At 42.7% G+C, this 19,526-nt stretch overlaps 2 protein-coding genes and 1 pseudogene across 2 annotated transcripts; all 3 read left to right on the top strand.

Moving 5' to 3' along the window:
- The first annotated feature begins 5,124 nt into the window (after nt 1-5,124).
- Nucleotides 5,125-6,287, top strand: LOC139785268 (uncharacterized). The gene is made up of 2 exons (XM_071724446.1): nt 5,125-5,727; nt 6,156-6,287. Exons 1-2 carry the CDS (start codon nt 5,125-5,127, stop codon nt 6,285-6,287), a joined length of 735 nt encoding a protein of 244 aa, XP_071580547.1.
- A 1,483-nt stretch (nt 6,288-7,770) lies between these two features.
- Nucleotides 7,771-9,420, top strand: LOC139785263 (uncharacterized; annotated as a pseudogene).
- Nucleotides 9,421-13,058: 3,638 nt separating this feature from the next.
- Nucleotides 13,059-17,660, top strand: LOC139785267 (uncharacterized). The gene is made up of 2 exons (XM_071724445.1): nt 13,059-17,031; nt 17,440-17,660. Exons 1-2 carry the CDS (start codon nt 13,059-13,061, stop codon nt 17,658-17,660), a joined length of 4,194 nt encoding a protein of 1,397 aa, XP_071580546.1.
- The last annotated feature ends 1,866 nt before the right edge of the window (nt 17,661-19,526 follow it).

The following is a 19,526-nucleotide window of genomic DNA, read 5'->3' as shown; positions in this document are numbered from 1 at the left end:
GATGATTCCTAAATGGAGGGTAAGGAAGAGCCCCGGTGCTGTAAATAAACCCTTACCCGATGAAATTTAGGATGAACGAGCAGCACTGAGGAGAATGGATGAATATACACACAAAAAACAAGTAGAGTTGATAATTTGATAGATGTTTAAACGTGCCTTAGCAAGTTCCGATATTGTAATTTCAAGTATTAGCTTACAAAAAAGAATTAATACAAGAAAGCGTAAACATTTTCCACCAGAGGTTATAGATTTATTAGTTATTAATGATACAGACATTGACATTAATTTAAAAGATGATGATATTTTAGATGTTACTAGCGAAACTGAAGACGAAGACGAGTGCAACTTTGAGCTTGAAAATATAGTATTTCATTTAGACGATCTTGATATAGAAGACAAAAATATTGAATAAGTCGTTATTAATAAATAAGTTTAACAGTCATTTTCAATTTCAAGTTTTGATCGACAATTTTATAATTTTGTCGGGCGCCATATTGGATCCGCCATTTTGTATTTATAATTTTTACAGTCATATTCAAAATCAGCGACCTCGAAAACTCCTTAGAAACCCCCTAGGTTTCATTCTTATGCAAAACAAGCAATTTTTTATATTTTCCGGCGCCATATTGGATCCGCCATTTTATATTTATAATTTTTAAAGTTATATTCAAAATCAGCGACCTCGAAAACCCCTTAGAAACCCCCTAGGTTTCATTTTTATGCAAAGAAGCAGTTTTTCATATTTTTGGGCGCCATATTAGATCCGCCATTTTGTATTTATAATTTTTAAAGTCATATATTCAAAATCAGCGACCTCGAAAACCCCTTAGAAACCCCCCAGGTTTCATTTTTATGCAAAACAAGCAATTTTTAATATTTTGGGCGCCATATTGGATCCGCCATTTTGTATTTCTAATTTTTAATGTCATATTTGAAATCAGCGACCCCAAAAACCCCAATATACAGACGTTCATCTCATAAAAACGAATCTTTGATATTTTGGCCAAAAAATAGGCGAAACGTCCCATAGTGCAGCGCCGTGTCCTCAAAGACTCCGTAGGCAACGATCTCTCCCTTCCGGCGGTCGTGGCGGCGATCGTCGGGAGGGAGGAGAAATTGAGGGCATTCTTGGCCATGTAATGTCTTCTGCGGCCAGGTAATGTCTTTCAACGAGGAGGTGGAGCGGATCCGTCGCGGGGAGAGAGATCTCCCGGCGGCGGGCCCCTCCCAACAGTGATAATGGCGGGCCACGTTTAAGTTCCGCCTGCCTTCCACTAGTTAGTCAACTAGTGGAGGCTTTTTGCTGCACACACGCAGCAAGAGAGAAAAGCTGTACCTCCGGGTTCCTTCCCTCCGACGGGGGTGGGGCCCGGAGGATGGGAGGTTCGGCGTCCCGGCGGGGTTTTCGGGTCGCCGAACTAATACCTCCCACAACAACGGGAGGGCTGGTGGGGTGGATGGTGTCCATACCCCGCCACACTAACAGATACGCTGGCTTTTGTGAGCCATTGAGCTTAAAGCTCTTAGGAGGGGAGTCTCCCCTACAATAACGTTGGAGCCCCATTGGAGAGAGTGCAGATGGACATTCTTGGTCCTCTTCCGGTGACGAAATCCGGAAACAGATTTCTTCTTGTGATAGTAGACTTTTTTACGAAATGGGTGGAGGCTTTTCCCTTGAAGAACATGAGAGCAAGAACGGTAGCAAAGGTTTTTATAAACCAGTTCGTTTCTAGACACGGAGTGCCTACAGAGGTTCATACTGACCAGGGGAGGAATTTCGAGTCGAAACTTTTCTCGAAATTAATGAGACTTTTTGAAATAAGGAAAACAAGGACTACTGCTTTACATCCTCAGTTCCGATGGACAAGTTAAACGCCAGCATCAGACTATATTTGCGGATGAGAGAGCTGCAAGCACGGGGGACACCAGTCCCGGAGAGGGCGCATCGCCAAATTAGGCTCCAAGAGAAGGCGGTCCTCATCAGAAGGTGGCAGGAAGAATTCCTTGCCACCTCAGAATGAGGCACGAGGACCGTCCAAGCCATCCGGCCCTGTCTGGCGAAATGGCTGGACAGACGGGGACTTGGATTATCGTACCACGCGACGCAGATATTGACCGGACATGGTTGTTTCGGGAGGTATCTGCGTCGCATAGGAAAGGAAACCACCGCTGAGTGCCACCATTGCGACGAGGAGGAGGACACGGCGCAACATACGCTCGAGGTATGCCCAGCTTGGGCAGAGCAGCGCCGTGTCCTCACTGCGGCTGTCGGTAACAATCTCTCTCTTCCGGCGGTTGTGGCGGCAGCCGTCGGAGGGAGAGATAAATGGAGGGCATTCCTGTCCTTTTGTGGGCAGGTAATGTCCTCCAAAGAGGAGGCGGAGCGGATCCGTCGCGGAGAATGAATTCCCCCCAGGCAGCGGGTTCCTCCCAACGTTAGGCTACGGCAGGTCAAGCTTGGCCTTGCCGTTCTCCACTTATAGGTAGGTGGAGCAGTGTCGCCGTTGTCCGCGACACGAGGTGTATCGCACCTCCGGGTCCCTCCCCTCCGACGAGGGGATACTCGGAGGACGGGAGGTTCGACACTCCGGCTGGCCCCGGGTGTCGAACACAGACCCCCCAAAACAACGGGAGGGGCGACGGGGTGGGTGGTGACCACACCCCGTCGCACAACTAGATAAGCGGGCTCTCTCAATTGAGCCCTTAGGAGCCCAACAGCTCGTGGAAGGAAGCCCGATTAAAAACTAAGCGCCTGGAGGTGTCCTGGACGCAGTGTCCATGTTCCCAGGCACCTCCTTAATTAGGCGCAAGGTGGTCACCCGTGTGGTTTTAGCCGGTAGGCTGCACGTTGTGTGCGCGCGTAGAATCCGGCACTCCCCTCGTTCCTCGACCAGGAGGGCGAGGAGGTCTTCCCCCCTTTTTTCTCGGGGACTACTGATCAGGACTGGCCGGCAGTTGAAGATTTCCACACGTTAAAAAAAAAGCATCAGACTATAACCAACTATCTGGCGAAATATGTTTCGGAAAATCAAAAGAATTGGGATCGATGATTCCCTATGTTTCTCTTGGCGTATAGATCCTCGAAACATGAAACAACTGGAGTTACCCCTTCGGAGTTATATTTTGCTCGAGATCTCAGATTACCAACAGACATGTTACGGGGCCTTCAAAGCTTCATGGAGAGGAGCCACCTCCGGTTGGAAATTTTGTTAGAAATTTGAGAGAAAAATTAGAAGAAATTTATTCTAGTGCGCGGAAGCAGATAAATTTAAAATCTTCTCGAATGAAGGCTCGATACGATCGCGGAGTTAGACAATTTCTTTTTCAGGAGGGGCAGAGAGTCTGGTTTTACAATCCCCGAAGAGTTAGGGAGAAGGCTCCAAAATTGCAGAGCACTTGGGAAGGTCCCTTCTTGATAATAAAGAAGCTTAGTGACGTAGTGTATTATATTCGAAAATCACCTCGTCATAGGAGTAAAATGGTGCATTCAGATAGGTTAGCCGTTTATTCTGAAAGGGAATTGGGTTAAAAAATTAGTGTAGGTCGGAGCCCGGAAGGAAAATATGTGATAATAATTGGAATTTTAAATGTATATTTAATAAAAAGTTATGAGATAATGAGTTTTGATTAGATTTTGATGTTTAAATATTTGATTTCCTTTTACTGTGCGTAATGTTTATTTTCTTAGAGGAAGTCGGCGGTACGCGAGGAGTTGAGGATTACCGCGGCAGAACATCGGCCGAAGACTTCTTCGAGGAAGGTTCGTTTTTTTAAAGAAGACTGCCTCGCCCACGGTTTTTTGAACTGTGGTTTTTCCGTGGGACGTAGAGCGAATGCTGAGGCAGGGACTTGGGGAGTCTGTTCAGACGTTGAGTCCACATAAGTTCCCCCCCTTGTCCGAAGATTTAGAGGAGCGTCGTGCGAGTGATCGGCAGCGGGGGAGACCACGGAAAAGCGGAGCTTCTGCGAGGTCGTCCTAGGACCGACGGAGGGGGGAGCCTAGCCAGCTCTCTCCAGAAGAGGATCGGTCGGAGACCTAGTGTATGGCTACCGGGGACCAAAGAAACGGGGCTCGGTAACTCAGAGCAGCAGCTCGAGGAGGGCAAGTCAACAGTTCGGTGCCTTGGAGCCTACGGTGCAGAGAAGCTATGGGCCGCAGGAAACTACCCTCCCAGATTGTCGGGGCGACAATCTTGGAAGAGGGAGGGTAGTGTTACGCCCGTGCTGTGTGCCCGCGCCGTGCGCTCATGCGAGTCGCCCGGTAGCAGAGAAGTCGCGAATCGTCCTTAGCGACGGTTGTTGACAGATAACGATGTTCAGATTTGGTTCCGGGATTCCGTCTCGTTTGGACGTGTCAGCCCGAGTCTTTCGCTGTATTGAGCGTTATAATAAACGAGTTCCTTTTCCTTAAACCGAGTCATCCTTTCTTGAGTGAGTGTCGGGAACGCGTCGCGCGTGAGTGAGAGTGAGAAAGTGCAGCGGACGCGCGACGATCGTAACAATATATTCTGATTTATATTTTTGCATTTTAATAGAAAATAATGAGAACTTATAAAAGAAAGACAAATAGAGCCTCTGTACCAGAAGATATTGTATTAAGAGCAATAAAAGGAGTAATAGAAAATAACGAAAGCTATAAAAGCATGTCAGATTTATACAACATACCAAAACGATCTTTAGTTAGATACTGCAAGCAATATAGAAATGTGAATATTGATGGAGCGAGCACATCAAATCAAAATAAATCTCTCAGTGTAGGATACAAAAATTGTACGAAACAGATTTTTAGTGATATAGAAGAAGCCAAATTAGAAAAATGTCTCATGAGATGCTGTGATATTTATTTTGGACTATCACCAAAAGAAATGCGAAAGCTAGCATACCAATATGCTGTTGCTATAAAAGCAAAAATTCCTGAAAGCTGGACAAAGAACGTGATGGCTGGACCAGATTGGTTTAATAAATTTATGATACGCCATAAGAAACTAAGCATAAGAACGCCTGAGGCAACAAGCTTAGCTCGTGCCACAAGTTTTAATCGCACCAATGAATGTGCAATTATTTTTTGACAACTTGATAAACGTCTTGACACGATTTAATTTACAACCATGTGACATATGGAACATGGACGAAACGAGAGTGTTTACTGTACAAAAACCAAACAGGATAGTGGGAAGACGTGGCCTAAAACAAATTGGACGTTTGACTTCTGCAGAGAGAGGACAACTTGTTACTATGGCTTGTGCTGTATCAGCTAGTGGCAATTCTGTCCCACCATTTTTCGTGTTCCCTAGAGTTCACTTCAAGGACCATTTTATCCGCGATGGTCCTATGGGTTGTGCTGGAGGAGCCAATCCATCAGGATGGATAAATGAAGAAAATTTTCTTTTGTACCTGGCTCATTTTGTCAAGAATGTGAGGCCCAGCCAAACCAATCGCATCCTACTTTTATTAGATAACCATTACTCTCATTTATCAATTGATACTCTTGATTTTGCCAAGAAAAATGGAATTGTTATGTTGTCATTTCCACCGCACTGTTCTCATAAGATGCAACCACTAGATGTCAGCGTTTACGATCCTTTAAAAAAATATCTAAATACTGCTCTTGATTCATGGATGTTAAATCATCCAGGCAAAACACTTAGCATCTATAATATTCCTGGTATCATTAGAGACGTTTTGCCCTTGGCTACAACACCTTCAAATATTATGGCAGGTTTCAAAGTAAGTTAAGAAGTTTTTGTTGTTTTGGACAATATTGTTACAGCATTTGTGTGTGTGTGTGTGTGTGTGCGTGTGCGTGTGCGTGTGCGTGTGCGTGTGCGTGTGCGTGTGCGTGTGCGTGTGCGTGTGCGTGTGCGTGTGCGTGTGCGTGTGCGTGTGCGTGCGCGTGCGCGTGCGCGTGCGCGTGCGCGTGCGCGTGCGCGTGCGCGTGCGCGTGCGCGTGCGTGTGTGCGTGTGTGTGTGTGTGTGTGTGTGTGTGTGTGTGTGTGTGTGTGTGTGTGTGTGTGTGTGTGTGTGTGTGTGTGTGACTGCTTATTTAATATAACTTTACTTATTTTTACTTTATAATTTTATAAATCTATTTCTAACTTATGACAATTTCTAATTTTCAATATCAAATATTTTAATGTCTGGGTATATTTTTGCAGAAGCCAGGTATTTGCCCATTAAATCCAAATGCATTTACTGACACGGATTTTGCTCCATTATTTGTGACAGATAGAGCTGTGCCACCTGAGCAAGAGAATATAGTTGCAGTATCAAATGTAAATGAGTTATAAATCATTTATACATTTATACATTTTATAAAGAATTATCTAAATAGGCTGTTTTTTTTTATTAATACAGGAACAAAGTTCAGCAGAGCATTCAACAATTGATGTGCCATTTTCTAATCAAAATGACTTGAGTATTGATGTTTATGACAATTATGACTTAAAAGATATTCCTGTTATGTTATCTGTAAGTACATGAGTTTTGTTTTGCTAGTATCTTTTTTCAATATACCTATTTTCCTAATTATTATAACACAATTTATTTTTTGACAGAGTGTTGACATTAAAGATGTTACAATAGCTAATTGTGAAATAATTGACACAACTCCAGGAAAGTTTATAATTATATTTTTAAATTATATTTTTTAGTTTAAATTAATTGGGATCATATTTTTATTTTCTCTTTTGTTTTTATTTTCTACAATAGATATAGATCCAATGTTAAACGAAATAAGCTGTACAACATTACAATCTGAATTTTCAACTTCTTGCGAGTCTACACAGCATCAGGCTTGTGAAGGCAAGTTACAAACTATTTTTGATGAATAAGAAATAGTTTATTTTTAATTGAATTTTGAATATATATTTTTAATATATCTTTACACTATTACCTAGGTTCAGTAGCACTGTTTGAAGAAAGTGAGAAAGAACGATCAACTGATGTTGAACTGGAAAATATAAGACTTTTTCCTAAGGCTCAAGTTCGATCAATTAATGCAAAAACAAGGAAAAGAAGATCTTCAGCAATTCTGACTGACAGCCCAATCAAAAATGCCTTAGTTGAAGAGAAGAAAAAAACAAAGAAAAACGAGAAAAAGAAAACATACAAAAGAAAACTAGACAAATCTAAAATAACTAAAGTATCTTCAGGTAATTTTTTGACATTTTTTGTGATAGGTATATCTATTTACTGCTTACAAATATAATAACTTAATCTAAAATTTCTGTTTCAGTACTTACTTCAAAAGAAAGAAAGAAAATAGAGAAAGGAGATAAAGAAAAAAAAATACATACAAAAAAATAGGAAAGATATTAATGAAAAAGAAGACTTATGTGTAGTATGCCATGGGAAATATTCAGAAAGTAAAAAAGATTGGATAAATGTTTGCAATGTGCAATGTGGACACATGAGTCGTGTGCAGATCTACATTGCACTTGGGCTTAATATTTGCCAAAGATAGTTGTTCCATTGAGGAAATCTTCCTTACTTATCCAATCTTCTTTACTTTCTGCATATTGGCAAATATTTTTGTTTTTATTTTGTCTTTCATACAGTCAATTATTTTATGTGTAATTTCGAAAAATCTACTTAATTCTATGATTTTATATTGTGCTTAAATATTTTTTAATGACATTTTAATTTTTTTGATAACGACAGTTATGTTATGCACAAACGATTTTGCGATAAAATAAGTTAAAATTATACATTTATTTGTTTATTAATGATATGTTTTTATATGATGATATTTTTTTATTTTGTCTTTCATACAGTTAATTATTTTATGTGTAATTTCGAAAAATCTACTTAATTCTATGATTCTATATTGTGCTTAAATATTTTTTAATGACATTTTTATTTTTTTGATAACGACAGTTATGTTATGCACAAACGATTCTGCGATAAAATAAGTTAAAATTAGACATTTATTTGTTTATTAATAATATGTGTTGTGCAATTATATTTCAGGCCTCGTTCTCAAGATTACAACATGTAGTACCTGTTCGAGGTGCTAGGAGTCACAACGTTCAGATTTTAAAAAACCCGCTCACTCTGGGAGCGCCCCGTTTTCGTCATTGCTTTTCGTTCTGCGCGAGAAGTCACTTCGTTCCAGTAAAAGTTAATTATATTACATAGTTTAACGTTATTTCAGGATATACAATCATGCCAAAGAGACATAGGAAGCCAAGTGATAAGGATTCTACGGAAAGATTGGAGAAAAAGATCTGAAAATATCAAAAGATATTGGACAGTCGTCAGAAAGTAGAATTGGTTAGATCTTCCGAGAAACAGATCGACCCGTAAATAGGGCAGAAAGAAAATAATCAACAAATAGATCTCGGTAAGTAATTAGGACAATGAAGTATGATAACCTCAACACCAGTGAGCTTACACTAGAGGTAAGACAGACTGGAAAAATTATCTTGCACATAAGGCAAATAATGTATCTTAACCTAAAGACTAGTGAGCTTACACTTGAGGTAAGACAGGCTGGAAGAATAAGCTTGCACAAGAGGCAAGTGAGGTTAAGTTAATCTCAAATTTTCTATAGAGATCACATTTGAGAAAATCAATAACTTTACAAAAATATGTTTCCTTGTTTTTGTTTCAAGAACATGAGGAGATCTGGAAAACGTCGAGAATATGCCGCCCGACGAAAGTTGTTTAACCGAAGAGATTTTGAAATTTCTGGGAGACAATCCAAAAATCTCTAAGGCAGTTGGACCAAAGTTACATAAGGACATATCAGACCGACTAGAAGGATGGATAACCGACGGGTTACCGAAGGAGGATCAAGAGAAACTCATTAAAAAGTATTCTCGCCCAGAGATTCTTGAGGCTCCAAAATTGAATCCAAAGGTTGAACCAGCGATTCAGGAAGCGGCAATAAAAAGAGATAAACACTTCCTAGAAAACCAAAATAATATTGGTTCGGCGATTGCAAGTGTAGGCTCGGCATTATCTCTAATACTGTCAGCAGACGAGGAAGGCTTAGATGAACTCTTAATTATAGAAAGGCTTTCTGATACGATTAGATTCTTAGCTGATCTTTTTAACGAACAGACAGTTTGTAGGAGAGCATTTATTTTACCTGGTCTAAAGCCTAAGTTAAAAGCAGCTCTTGAAAAAACTAAGTCGGAAGAATTTCTTTTCGGGAAAGAATTGAGTGAAAAAATCAAACAAGTAGGCGTTATGGAAAAAATGGCTAAGACACTTAAAGAACAACCACCTAAGAAACAAAATAATTTTTTTCCAAAAAACTGGAATGGCCATCCAGGGAGGACCTGGAACAGTACTCAGCCATATCGACAACAGAATCAATCGAGACGTCGATTTTTCAAGAAAAGGACTCAATATCAGAATCGCTCTCAGAATTCGAGCACCAAGTCGGCGACGGTGAACGACAAAAAGACAACTTAGTAAGTCCCATAGCTGGTCGTTCAAGTAAATATTTGGAAAATTGGAAAAAGCTAACAAACGATAAATTCGTTTTACAATGTATCAAAGGATACAAAATACGATTTTGTAAACCAGTACGTCAGTTTTTTGAGTAAAGAGCCATCTAGATCTAATAATGAAAAAATACTATTAGCTCAAGCAATAGATAAATTATTGAACAAGAAAGTTATTGTACAATGCAAAGAGGAAACAGGTCAATATTTATCACCTTATTTTTTAGTTTCAAAACCGAATGGGGAATACCGTTTTATTCCGAATTTAAAAGGATTAAATAAATTTATACAAACAGAGCATTTTAAAATGCAGGATTTAAGAACAGCTTCAAAATTAATTCTGCAGGATAATTTTATGGCATCATTAGATTTACAGGATGCGTATTACCTTATATCAGTAGATAAATCTTGTAGGAAATACTTGCGTTTCAAATTCCAAGGTAATATATACGAATTTACGGTACTCCCTTTCGGATTATGTACTAGACCTTATGTATTTACAAAAATCATGAAACCTGTCATGGGCTATTTGAGAGCGCAAGGTTTAGTGTCAGTAGACTACTTAGATAATATGTTATTAATAGGAAAAAATTATGAAGAATGTTACACGAATATTAAACTAACGAGGATTTTACTAGAGTCATTAGGCTTTATTTTAAATGAAAGAAAATGTAAATTAATTCCGTCAAAGCAGTGTAGATTTTTAGGTTTTGAAATTGACTCACACAAGTATATAATATCGCTTCCCAAGGAGGAGAAACAAAAAATTATCAATTTAATAAGTAAAATGATTAACAGATCAGAGTCTAAAATAAGAGACTTTGCACAGCTAATAGGAAATTTAGTGGCAGCGCACTATGGGACGTTTCGCCTATTTTCTGGCCAAAAATGGCAAAAATCAAAGTCGAAGTTCGTAATGTTTAACGATTGGAAAAGTTTCTATAAACATTAGTGAGACACGGGGAAAATTTAAGATCATTTGTTCCACGCAAAGTATTTCTTCTGTCGCATTTTGTGTTCGAAAGTGTGTAAAAATGTACCTTGAAATCACGAAAGATTATTGTTACTTTGATCTTTTTTTTCTCCTCCAATGTTGAAGACGTACAAATCACTGCTTGAAATACTTTTTTAGCATAAGTTAAAGCTTAAAAATAATAAGAATAAATTAAGCTTTGGCCATTCTGGAGGAGAGAACTTTAAACTTGAATTAGAAAAAAGTAATGATTTTATCAGTTTCTGATGTTTAAAAGACTAGAACTTCCGAATAACAAACAATAACAAGGCGATCTTTGGCTTGAATATTAGGTGGGACTCTACTCTTCCTAAAACCGTTTCGTAAATCACCGCCTAGAACCGCCTCCGGGAGATATAATTTTTTAAAGTAAAGACAATCGACTATTTTTTTCTAAACAAGTTCGTGATTATGCTAAGCGATATCACAGTGGGACGTTATATAAGGGTTTTTGAGGTTGCTGATTTTGAATATGACATTAAAAATTAGAAATACAAAATGGCGGATTTAATATGGCGCCCAAAAATATGAAAACTGCTTCTTTGCATAAAAATGAAACCTAGGAGGTTTCATTTTTCTTTCTAAGGGGTTTTCAAGGTCGCTGATTTTGAATATGACTTTAAAAATTATAAATACAAAATGGCGGATCCAATATGGCGCCCGACAAAATTATAAAATTGTCGATCAAAACTTGAAATTGAAAATGACTGTTAAAACTTATTAATTAATAACGACTTATTCAATATTTTTGTCTTCCATTTCTATATCAAGATCGTCTAAATGAAATACTATATTTTCAAGCTCGAAGTTGCACTCGTCTTCGTCTTCAGTTTCGTTAGTAACATCTAAAATATTATCTTTTAAATTAATGTCAAAGTCTGTATCATTAATAACTAATAAATCTATAACCTCTGGTGGAAAATGTTTACGTTTTCTTGTATTAATTCTTTTTTGTAAGCTAATACTTGAAATTATAATATCGGAACTTGCTAAGGCACGTTTAAACATATCTGTCAAATTATCAACTCTACTTGTTTTTCATCTATCTATCTATCTATGAAACGTAAGCGGTGTCCGAGGGGTTTTTGAGTTCGCTAAATTCTAATTTGAAATCAAAATAAATGTATATAGAAAGTATATAGAAGAAATGCAAAGTATATAGAAGAAATGCAATCGTTATGATGTAAATATGTGTATTTCGTGCCATGTGGGTATGTCATCCATTCCTAATCTTTAAGATCTCCGGTAAAGGGCTACAGCCTACTCGTGATGATTCCTAAATGGAGGGTAAGGAAGAGCCCCGGTGCTGTAAATAAACCCTTACCCGATGAAATTTAGGATGAACGAGCAGCACTGAGGAGAATGGATGAATATACACACAAAAAACAAGTAGAGTTGATAATTTGATAGATGTTTAAACGTGCCTTAGCAAGTTCCGATATTGTAATTTCAAGTATTAGCTTACAAAAAAGAATTAATACAAGAAAGCGTAAACATTTTCCACCAGAGGTTATAGATTTATTAGTTATTAATGATACAGACATTGACATTAATTTAAAAGATGATGATATTTTAGATGTTACTAGCGAAACTGAAGACGAAGACGAGTGCAACTTTGAGCTTGAAAATATAGTATTTCATTTAGACGATCTTGATATAGAAGACAAAAATATTGAATAAGTCGTTATTAATAAATAAGTTTAACAGTCATTTTCAATTTCAAGTTTTGATCGACAATTTTATAATTTTGTCGGGCGCCATATTGGATCCGCCATTTTGTATTTATAATTTTTACAGTCATATTCAAAATCAGCGACCTCGAAAACTCCTTAGAAACCCCCTAGGTTTCATTCTTATGCAAAACAAGCAATTTTTTATATTTTCCGGCGCCATATTGGATCCGCCATTTTATATTTATAATTTTTAAAGTTATATTCAAAATCAGCGACCTCGAAAACCCCTTAGAAACCCCCTAGGTTTCATTTTTATGCAAAGAAGCAGTTTTTCATATTTTTGGGCGCCATATTAGATCCGCCATTTTGTATTTATAATTTTTAAAGTCATATATTCAAAATCAGCGACCTCGAAAACCCCTTAGAAACCCCCCAGGTTTCATTTTTATGCAAAACAAGCAATTTTTAATATTTTGGGCGCCATATTGGATCCGCCATTTTGTATTTCTAATTTTTAATGTCATATTTGAAATCAGCGACCCCAAAAACCCCAATATACAGACGTTCATCTCATAAAAACGAATCTTTGATATTTTGGCCAAAAAATAGGCGAAACGTCCCATAGTGCATTGTTCGGTTGTTTTGGTCTCCGCATTTCAAAGCAAGACATACTTCGTACGTTGTTGTGCTGGCTGCCATCCCCTGGCTTGTATTCGACTCTCGAATTCGTCGTTTCCTTCGCACGTTTGTGTATTGTATTTCGCTAACGGCCGACGAGCATAACACTATTTGTGCCGCGCGTTACAAACGGCCTTCAACTCAAGACATTAAATATCGTACTTCGATTTCAAAATGAATCGGGGCTGCAAATCGCGGCGCGAACTGTGCATGCGGCGCATGCAGGAAATACATAAATATTCGATGCTCGCGGTAGACAACGTGGCTCTGAGACCAACCTTTCTCGTTCGTTATCCGACGGTAGCCCAATTAGTTCGGAATTTTGAGGAGGCCCACCTCCAAGTAATACAAGACGCTACGGATGAGGAATTCGCCGTCGAAGACGCGATACGTGACGAGTTCGACCAGATGCGTTTCGCGGTAATAGGGCGATACGAAAGCTTCGTTCCCGCGCGGGGGACCAACGAGTCCTCGCGGGGCGCGCCGCAAATGCATCACTCCGCAATCAAATTGCCGAAGATCGCCCTCCCTCAATTCAAAGGTGATCTTGGCCAATGGCCAACGTTCATCGCGCTGTACAATAAGGCGATCCACGAAAATCGCAGCGTGTCCGCTATCGAGAAATATCAGTACTTGTTGGCCTCGCTATCGGGGGAGGCTCTCGGCATCGTAAGAAACTTGCCGCTGACCGCGGAAAATTACGAGATCGCGTATGATGCGCTTCGAGAGCGCTATCAGAACAAACGCAGGTTAGCAACGCAGTACTGGCGTTCGTTTGTACACGCCAAGCCGTTGGTTGCGGATTCCGCCGAATCCCTCCGCGCGTTATTGGACGTGTTCACCGAGAACACGCGCGCCCTGAGTATGCTGGATTATCCGGTGGAGGCGTGGGACTTTATGCTGCTAAATCATTTATTAGAGAAGCTCACTCCTACGCTACGGGAGAAGTTCGAAGCGGCCCACATGACCGTGGAATCGCCGCGGTACGATCACTTGACGAAATTCCTGGCGGGATACTGTACGGTTCTCGCGTCGGCATCAAACTCTTCGGCGCAGTCGAGTAAATCAAAACCTCAGCCGCCAAAGAAGGCCGCGTCGACCACCTCGCTCATCGTCCAAAACGCCGCGTGTCCTAAGTGCACGGAGCAGCATTTGCTGACTAAGTGCCCCGTTTTCCTGCAGCTCTCGGTCCAGGAGCGGTACAACTTCGCTCGTGAACAGGGACTCTGTTTAAATTGCCTCCGCGCGGGACATAACTTGAGGAATTGCTCTAGCACTTTTACCTGCCGGTCTTGTCGGGCGAAACACCATTTGCTCCTGCATTTCGGGCAGGCCAGCGTCCCGCCTCTTGCGGCCGCCCCGGCGGTCACTCCGGTCGTTGACAATCCCGCGGCTCCGGTGGATACGGGCGATAAACTGATCGTCTCCATGGCCAGCATTTCGAATCGCGTGGTCTTGCTGTCGACCGTTCGTGCGGAGGCCATCGACGTTCACGGCAGAGCCTTCCCGGTCCGCATATTGCTCGATAGCGCGAGTCAGGCAAATTTCGTCACGGAAGGTTGCGCTCAAAGGGGCGGCTTCTCTCGGACAAGGCATCGCGCGACGGTGTTAGGCGTTGGCGAAACGAGGGCCGCTACTACGAGGGGCCTCACCTCATTCGTTATCCGGGTGCAAAATAAAACCGACATTCGATTCCCGGTTGAAGCCACCGTGCTTCCCCGCATCACCTCGCCGTTGCCCAGTAGCCGAGTCGAATTTAAATCGTGGGATCACCTGCGAGGACTGCCGCTCGCAGATCCGGAATTCCATTTGCCCGGTTCTATCGATATGCTACTAGGGGCTGAATCTTTCGTGTCCGTGTTACGCGACGGTCGGCGTACCGGCAAAACCGGAGAACCGGACGCCTTTAACACAGCATTCGGCTGGGTCTTGATGGGCGCGGTCTCTCCATTACTGCACGTGCAACCCTTGCGCTCCTTCGCCACTACTATTGAGTCGATTGACGCCGCGGTGGGGCAGTTCTGGAAATTGGAGGAGGTTCCCGAATCTATTCCTTGCTCCGAGCAGGATCGGCGTTGCAAGGAGATATTCGACCGAACCACTTATCGCGACCATTCGGGTCGTTTCGTTGTCTCGTATCCGTTCGTCTCGGACCTCCCTACGTTCGTGGATTCTCGATCGATAGCCGTCAATCGACTACGCGCACTCAAGCGTCGTTTCAAATCAAATGGGGAACTTCGAGATAGCTATAACGCATTCATGCAATATTACTTAGATAACGGCCACATGGAGCTAGCGAGCGATCCCTTCCCCGCGGACGGTCGCGTGTATTATTTGCCCCATCACGGGGTTTACAAGCTAGACAGCACTACTACAAAACTTCGCGTCGTTTTCGATGCTTCGTCGAAATGCCCGAACGGGCTATCCTTAAACGATACCTTGCTCAGTGGCCCGAAATTGCAGCCCGACATAGTCGCGGTCCTACTCCTCTTTCGCGCTGAGCCCGTGGCCATTACCGCGGACGTGAAACAAATGTTCCGGCAGATCTGGATACACCCGAAGCATCGCGATTATCAGCGTATCGTCTGGCGCTTTTCGGAATCAGAGCCAATCCTCGATTACTTACTCAAGACGGTCACATTCGGTACCACGGCCTCTCCGTTTTTAGCGATTTATTGTTTGCTCAAATTAGCTTACGATAATAGGAGCAAGTATCTGTTGGTGTACGCGGCGCTACTCGAGTCGCTCTACGTGGACGACGTCGTCGTCAGTGTCCGCACCGTCGAACAAGCTATTGCGCTCCGCGATCAATTGCTCGAGTTATTTCGGAGTGCCGGCTTTGAGTTGCGAAAGTGGTCGAGTAGCCACCCCGCCGCGTTGGGGGGTCTCGATCCGGAAATCTGTAGTCAGAAGACGCTTTCTTTTGAGTCGGCCGATGATCAAGCACTTAAGGTTCTGGGCCTTCGTTGGCACTCGCAGTCAGATAGCTTCGGGTTTCAGCTTAACCCTCTGACTCGAAAATGCACAAAACGTACAATATTATCGGACGTAGCGCGTACCTTTGACCCCTTGGGATTTTTGGCGCCGCTGACATTTACCGCAAAGCGATTAATCCAACGTTTGTGGACTCTAAAGCTCGAGTGGGACGACGAACCTCCATCAGATGTTCGCCGTCAATGGGAACGCTATCAATCGGAGTTCGACGCGCTAGCTTCCCTGCGTATACCTCGTACCTTTCCCACGGGCGATAACGTTCGGCGCGAGATACACGGCTTTTGCGACGCGAGCGAACAGGGATATGGTGCAGTCGTGTACCTACGTCTTGTCACTCCTTCGGGGGTTAAGATCGTGATACTTTGTGCTAAATCTAAGGTGGCTCCGTTGCAAGCTATCTCTCTTCCCCGCTTAGATCTCTGCGCTGCGTTGCTTCTTGCGAACCTGATCGCTTACGTCCGTCAGGTCCTGCAAGGACATATAGACATAGATGATGAGTATGCCTGGTCCGATGCCAAGGTTGCTCTAGCTTGGATCCGTTCTTCCCCGCACCGATGGAGGACCTTCGTTCGCAATCGCGTTGCTCGGATACAGGAGAAACTCGCAGTATTGGCTTGGAGCCATGTTGCCACTGAGTGCAATCCAGCCGACCACTGCTCGCGTGGACTTTTTCCTCGTGAACTTGCGGAAAATTCGTTATGGTGGAGAGGCCCTGAGTGGCTGGAGGAGTTCGAGCCCCGCGCCGAGCCTGTGCTATCGGAAGACATCCTTCCCCGCGAGGAGGAACGGATCACATCCCTCGTCGCGCTCGATCCCTCGCACTCGTTATATTCATTATTAGATAGATTTTCGTCGCTAGATAAGATCTGTCGAATAGTAGCGTATCTCCTAAGATTTACAGGTCAATCCGGGGCCAAGCCGGTGCCCGCGACCTTGGCCGTGGATCAACTCGAAGCGCATTCAGCATTATTAGTAGTAGTAAGACTTGTTCAGTCGGAATCATTTCGCAACGAGATTGATAACATTAGAAACGGGAAGAGACTACCCAAGCCTTTTCTCAAACTCGCTCTTTTTCTTGACCCAACGGGTATTCTCAGGGTGGGCGGCAGACTCATCCACTCGGGATTGACGTACGAGGCCAAACACCCTGTGCTGCTACCAAATAAACACCGACTGACCGAGCTCGTCATCAAACAGGTACACCGTACGAATTTACACCCAGGTAGACGCACGATTCAGTATTTGCTCGCCCAGCGGTTTTGGATAATCGGAGTACACCGCGCGATTCGACGCGTCCTTGCCGGGTGTTATAAATGCTTCCGAGCGAATCCACACGCTCTCCAACTTCCCATGGCCGACATTCCGGCCGAAAGGGTTAATGCAGTCAAGCCGTTTTCGATCAGCGGTGTAGATTTCGCGGGACCGTTTTCGATAGTTCCCCGTCGAGCTCGGGGAGTCTCCTCCCTCAAAGCTTATGTATGCCTGTTCGTTTGTTTCACAATTAAGGCGATCCACTTGGAAGTCGCACTGTCGCTGTCCACAGACTCCTTTCTCGCTGCGCTGCAACGCTTCGTCGCTCGTCGCGGACGCTGCTCACTCTTATTCAGTGATTGCGGCACTAATTTTGTAGGAGCGGCACGAGAGCTTGAACAGCACATGTGCCACGCAGCGGAGCGAGAAAGGATTAAATGGTCGTTTAATCCTCCCTCGGCGCCCCACTTCGGGGGCCTCTGGGAGACGGGTGTCAAGTCCTTTAAAACCCATCTTCGACGCGTGGTGAGGGATCAGACCCTATCGATAGAAGAGTTCACGACGGTCCTCGCGCAGATCGAGGCCGTCTTGAATTCTTGACCCCTTTGCCCGCTGAGTACCGATCCGATGGATCTCGAGGTCCTGTCTCCGGGACATTTCCTAACCATGGAGCCTCTCGTGGCCGTCCCCTCGCCCGACCTGACTCCGTTGTCGACGAATCGTTTAGGCCGATGGCAGCTAGTACAGCGGATGCACCAGGATTTTTGGAGGCGCTGGCACAAGGAGTATCTTAGTACTCTGCAGCAGCGTCCCAAATGGTGGACTACAGCCAACCCGCTCACCGTGGGCTCTTTAGTGCTTATCAAGGACGATAACGCGTCCCCTTTGCGCTGGAAACGCGGCCGCGTGGAAGCGCTCCACTCCGGTAGTGAGGGCGTCCCGCGTGTCGCCACGGATCGGGTGGCGGACGGCTCGATCTTACGCCCCTTGGTGAAATTGTGCCCCCTGCCGATGGGCACAACACCACGGGCCACGGATTCGGAGGAATAAAATACAATGCGTTGTATTTTGGTGGGCGGTATGGTCGGCGCTCGCCTGTACATAGTCAAGATCAGCGTCCTTATACCCGTATTCATAGTCCTTCCTTGAGGAATAAGGACTCCTTATTCCTCGTTTCAAGTTTCATAAACCTTTCTTGACCGAACAAGGAACCTTATTGGTTCCCTTATCTCAAGGGAGGTCACGAGCTTCCTTGAGGAGGAGATTCGCAGAATTATTGAAATCTAACCTACCATATACCCGTATTCATAACCTCACAGTGTCACCTTGCTACCAGTGTCACGTAACCTTGCAGTGTCACGTTTTTAGACTGAAAGGTATTAAAGAAAAAAAAATAATGAACAACGAATTTTTAAGTGATTCTGATACTGGATTTGAGGATGAAAATCCAGAGGATCAGATTTTGTGGCGGCTTCCGAAAACTACATTGGCTACATTCGTGATTGGGAAAATCCCTTAGAATTTTTCGAAGATGTTCCTTTTCGGAAAAGATACAGATTTAGCAAAGGAGCTGTGATCGAGATCTTATTACCTCTAGTAAGTGATCAGTTGAGACGATTGAATAATCGTGGACTGCCGATTTCTCCGTTGATGCAGCTTTTAATCACATTGCGTTTTTATGCAACGAGCAGCTTTCAGGTTTGTAAATTGTGTTCTAACACTGTGTGTGTGGTAAACAAATCGTTAATTTATTATTTCATTTATGTTATTTTAATTGCAGATTGTTAATGGAGACTTGCGAGGATACAGTTAAGCATCAGTATCGAGAGTTGTTGCACGAGTTTCCAGAATTTTAGCATCATACGTAGGTGCTTATATAAATTTTTCCACCAAAGAAAAACGTCGGAGTAATAAAAATAAATTTTATGAGGTGGCAAACTTTCCATCTATAATAGGGTGTATCGATTGCACCCATATACGTATTGCAAATCCTGGAGGGAATAATGGAGAGGTATTTCGGAATCGAAAAGGATGGTTCTCTCTGAATGTACAGGTATATTTTTTAACTGTTTTATTTTGTATATCAAAATTTGTTTGTTAAATAATTATTAATGAGTTAATAATTGTTATGATTTATTCTTTTTGTAGGTTGTAGCTGGACCCCAAAGAGAAATTCTTGATATAGTTGTCAGGCATCCCGGTTCAACTCACGATGCCGTAATATTTGATCGAAGTGGTCTGCGCTGTCGTTTCGAGCAGGGATATCTGAACGGAATTCTACTTGGTAATAGTGGATATGCGTGCCGCAGCTTTCTACTAACGCCTGTTTTAAGACCTGAGAAAGACCCAGAAGTTCGATACAACACTGCACACAAGAAAACACGCGTTATAGTTGAACAACTGTTTGGAGTTTGGAAACGTCGATTTCCATGTTTGTATAATGGTTTAAGAACGAAATTGAGCACA

Source organism: Temnothorax nylanderi, unplaced genomic scaffold (assembly GCF_030848795.1).
Source record: "Temnothorax nylanderi isolate EJ_2023f unplaced genomic scaffold, tnyl_v1.0 TNYL_tig0766_pilon, whole genome shotgun sequence".
NCBI classification, from domain to species: domain Eukaryota; kingdom Metazoa; phylum Arthropoda; class Insecta; order Hymenoptera; family Formicidae; genus Temnothorax; species Temnothorax nylanderi.
Note: the sequence above shows the minus strand (reverse complement) of the source record. Positions and strands in the feature narration are given on the sequence as shown.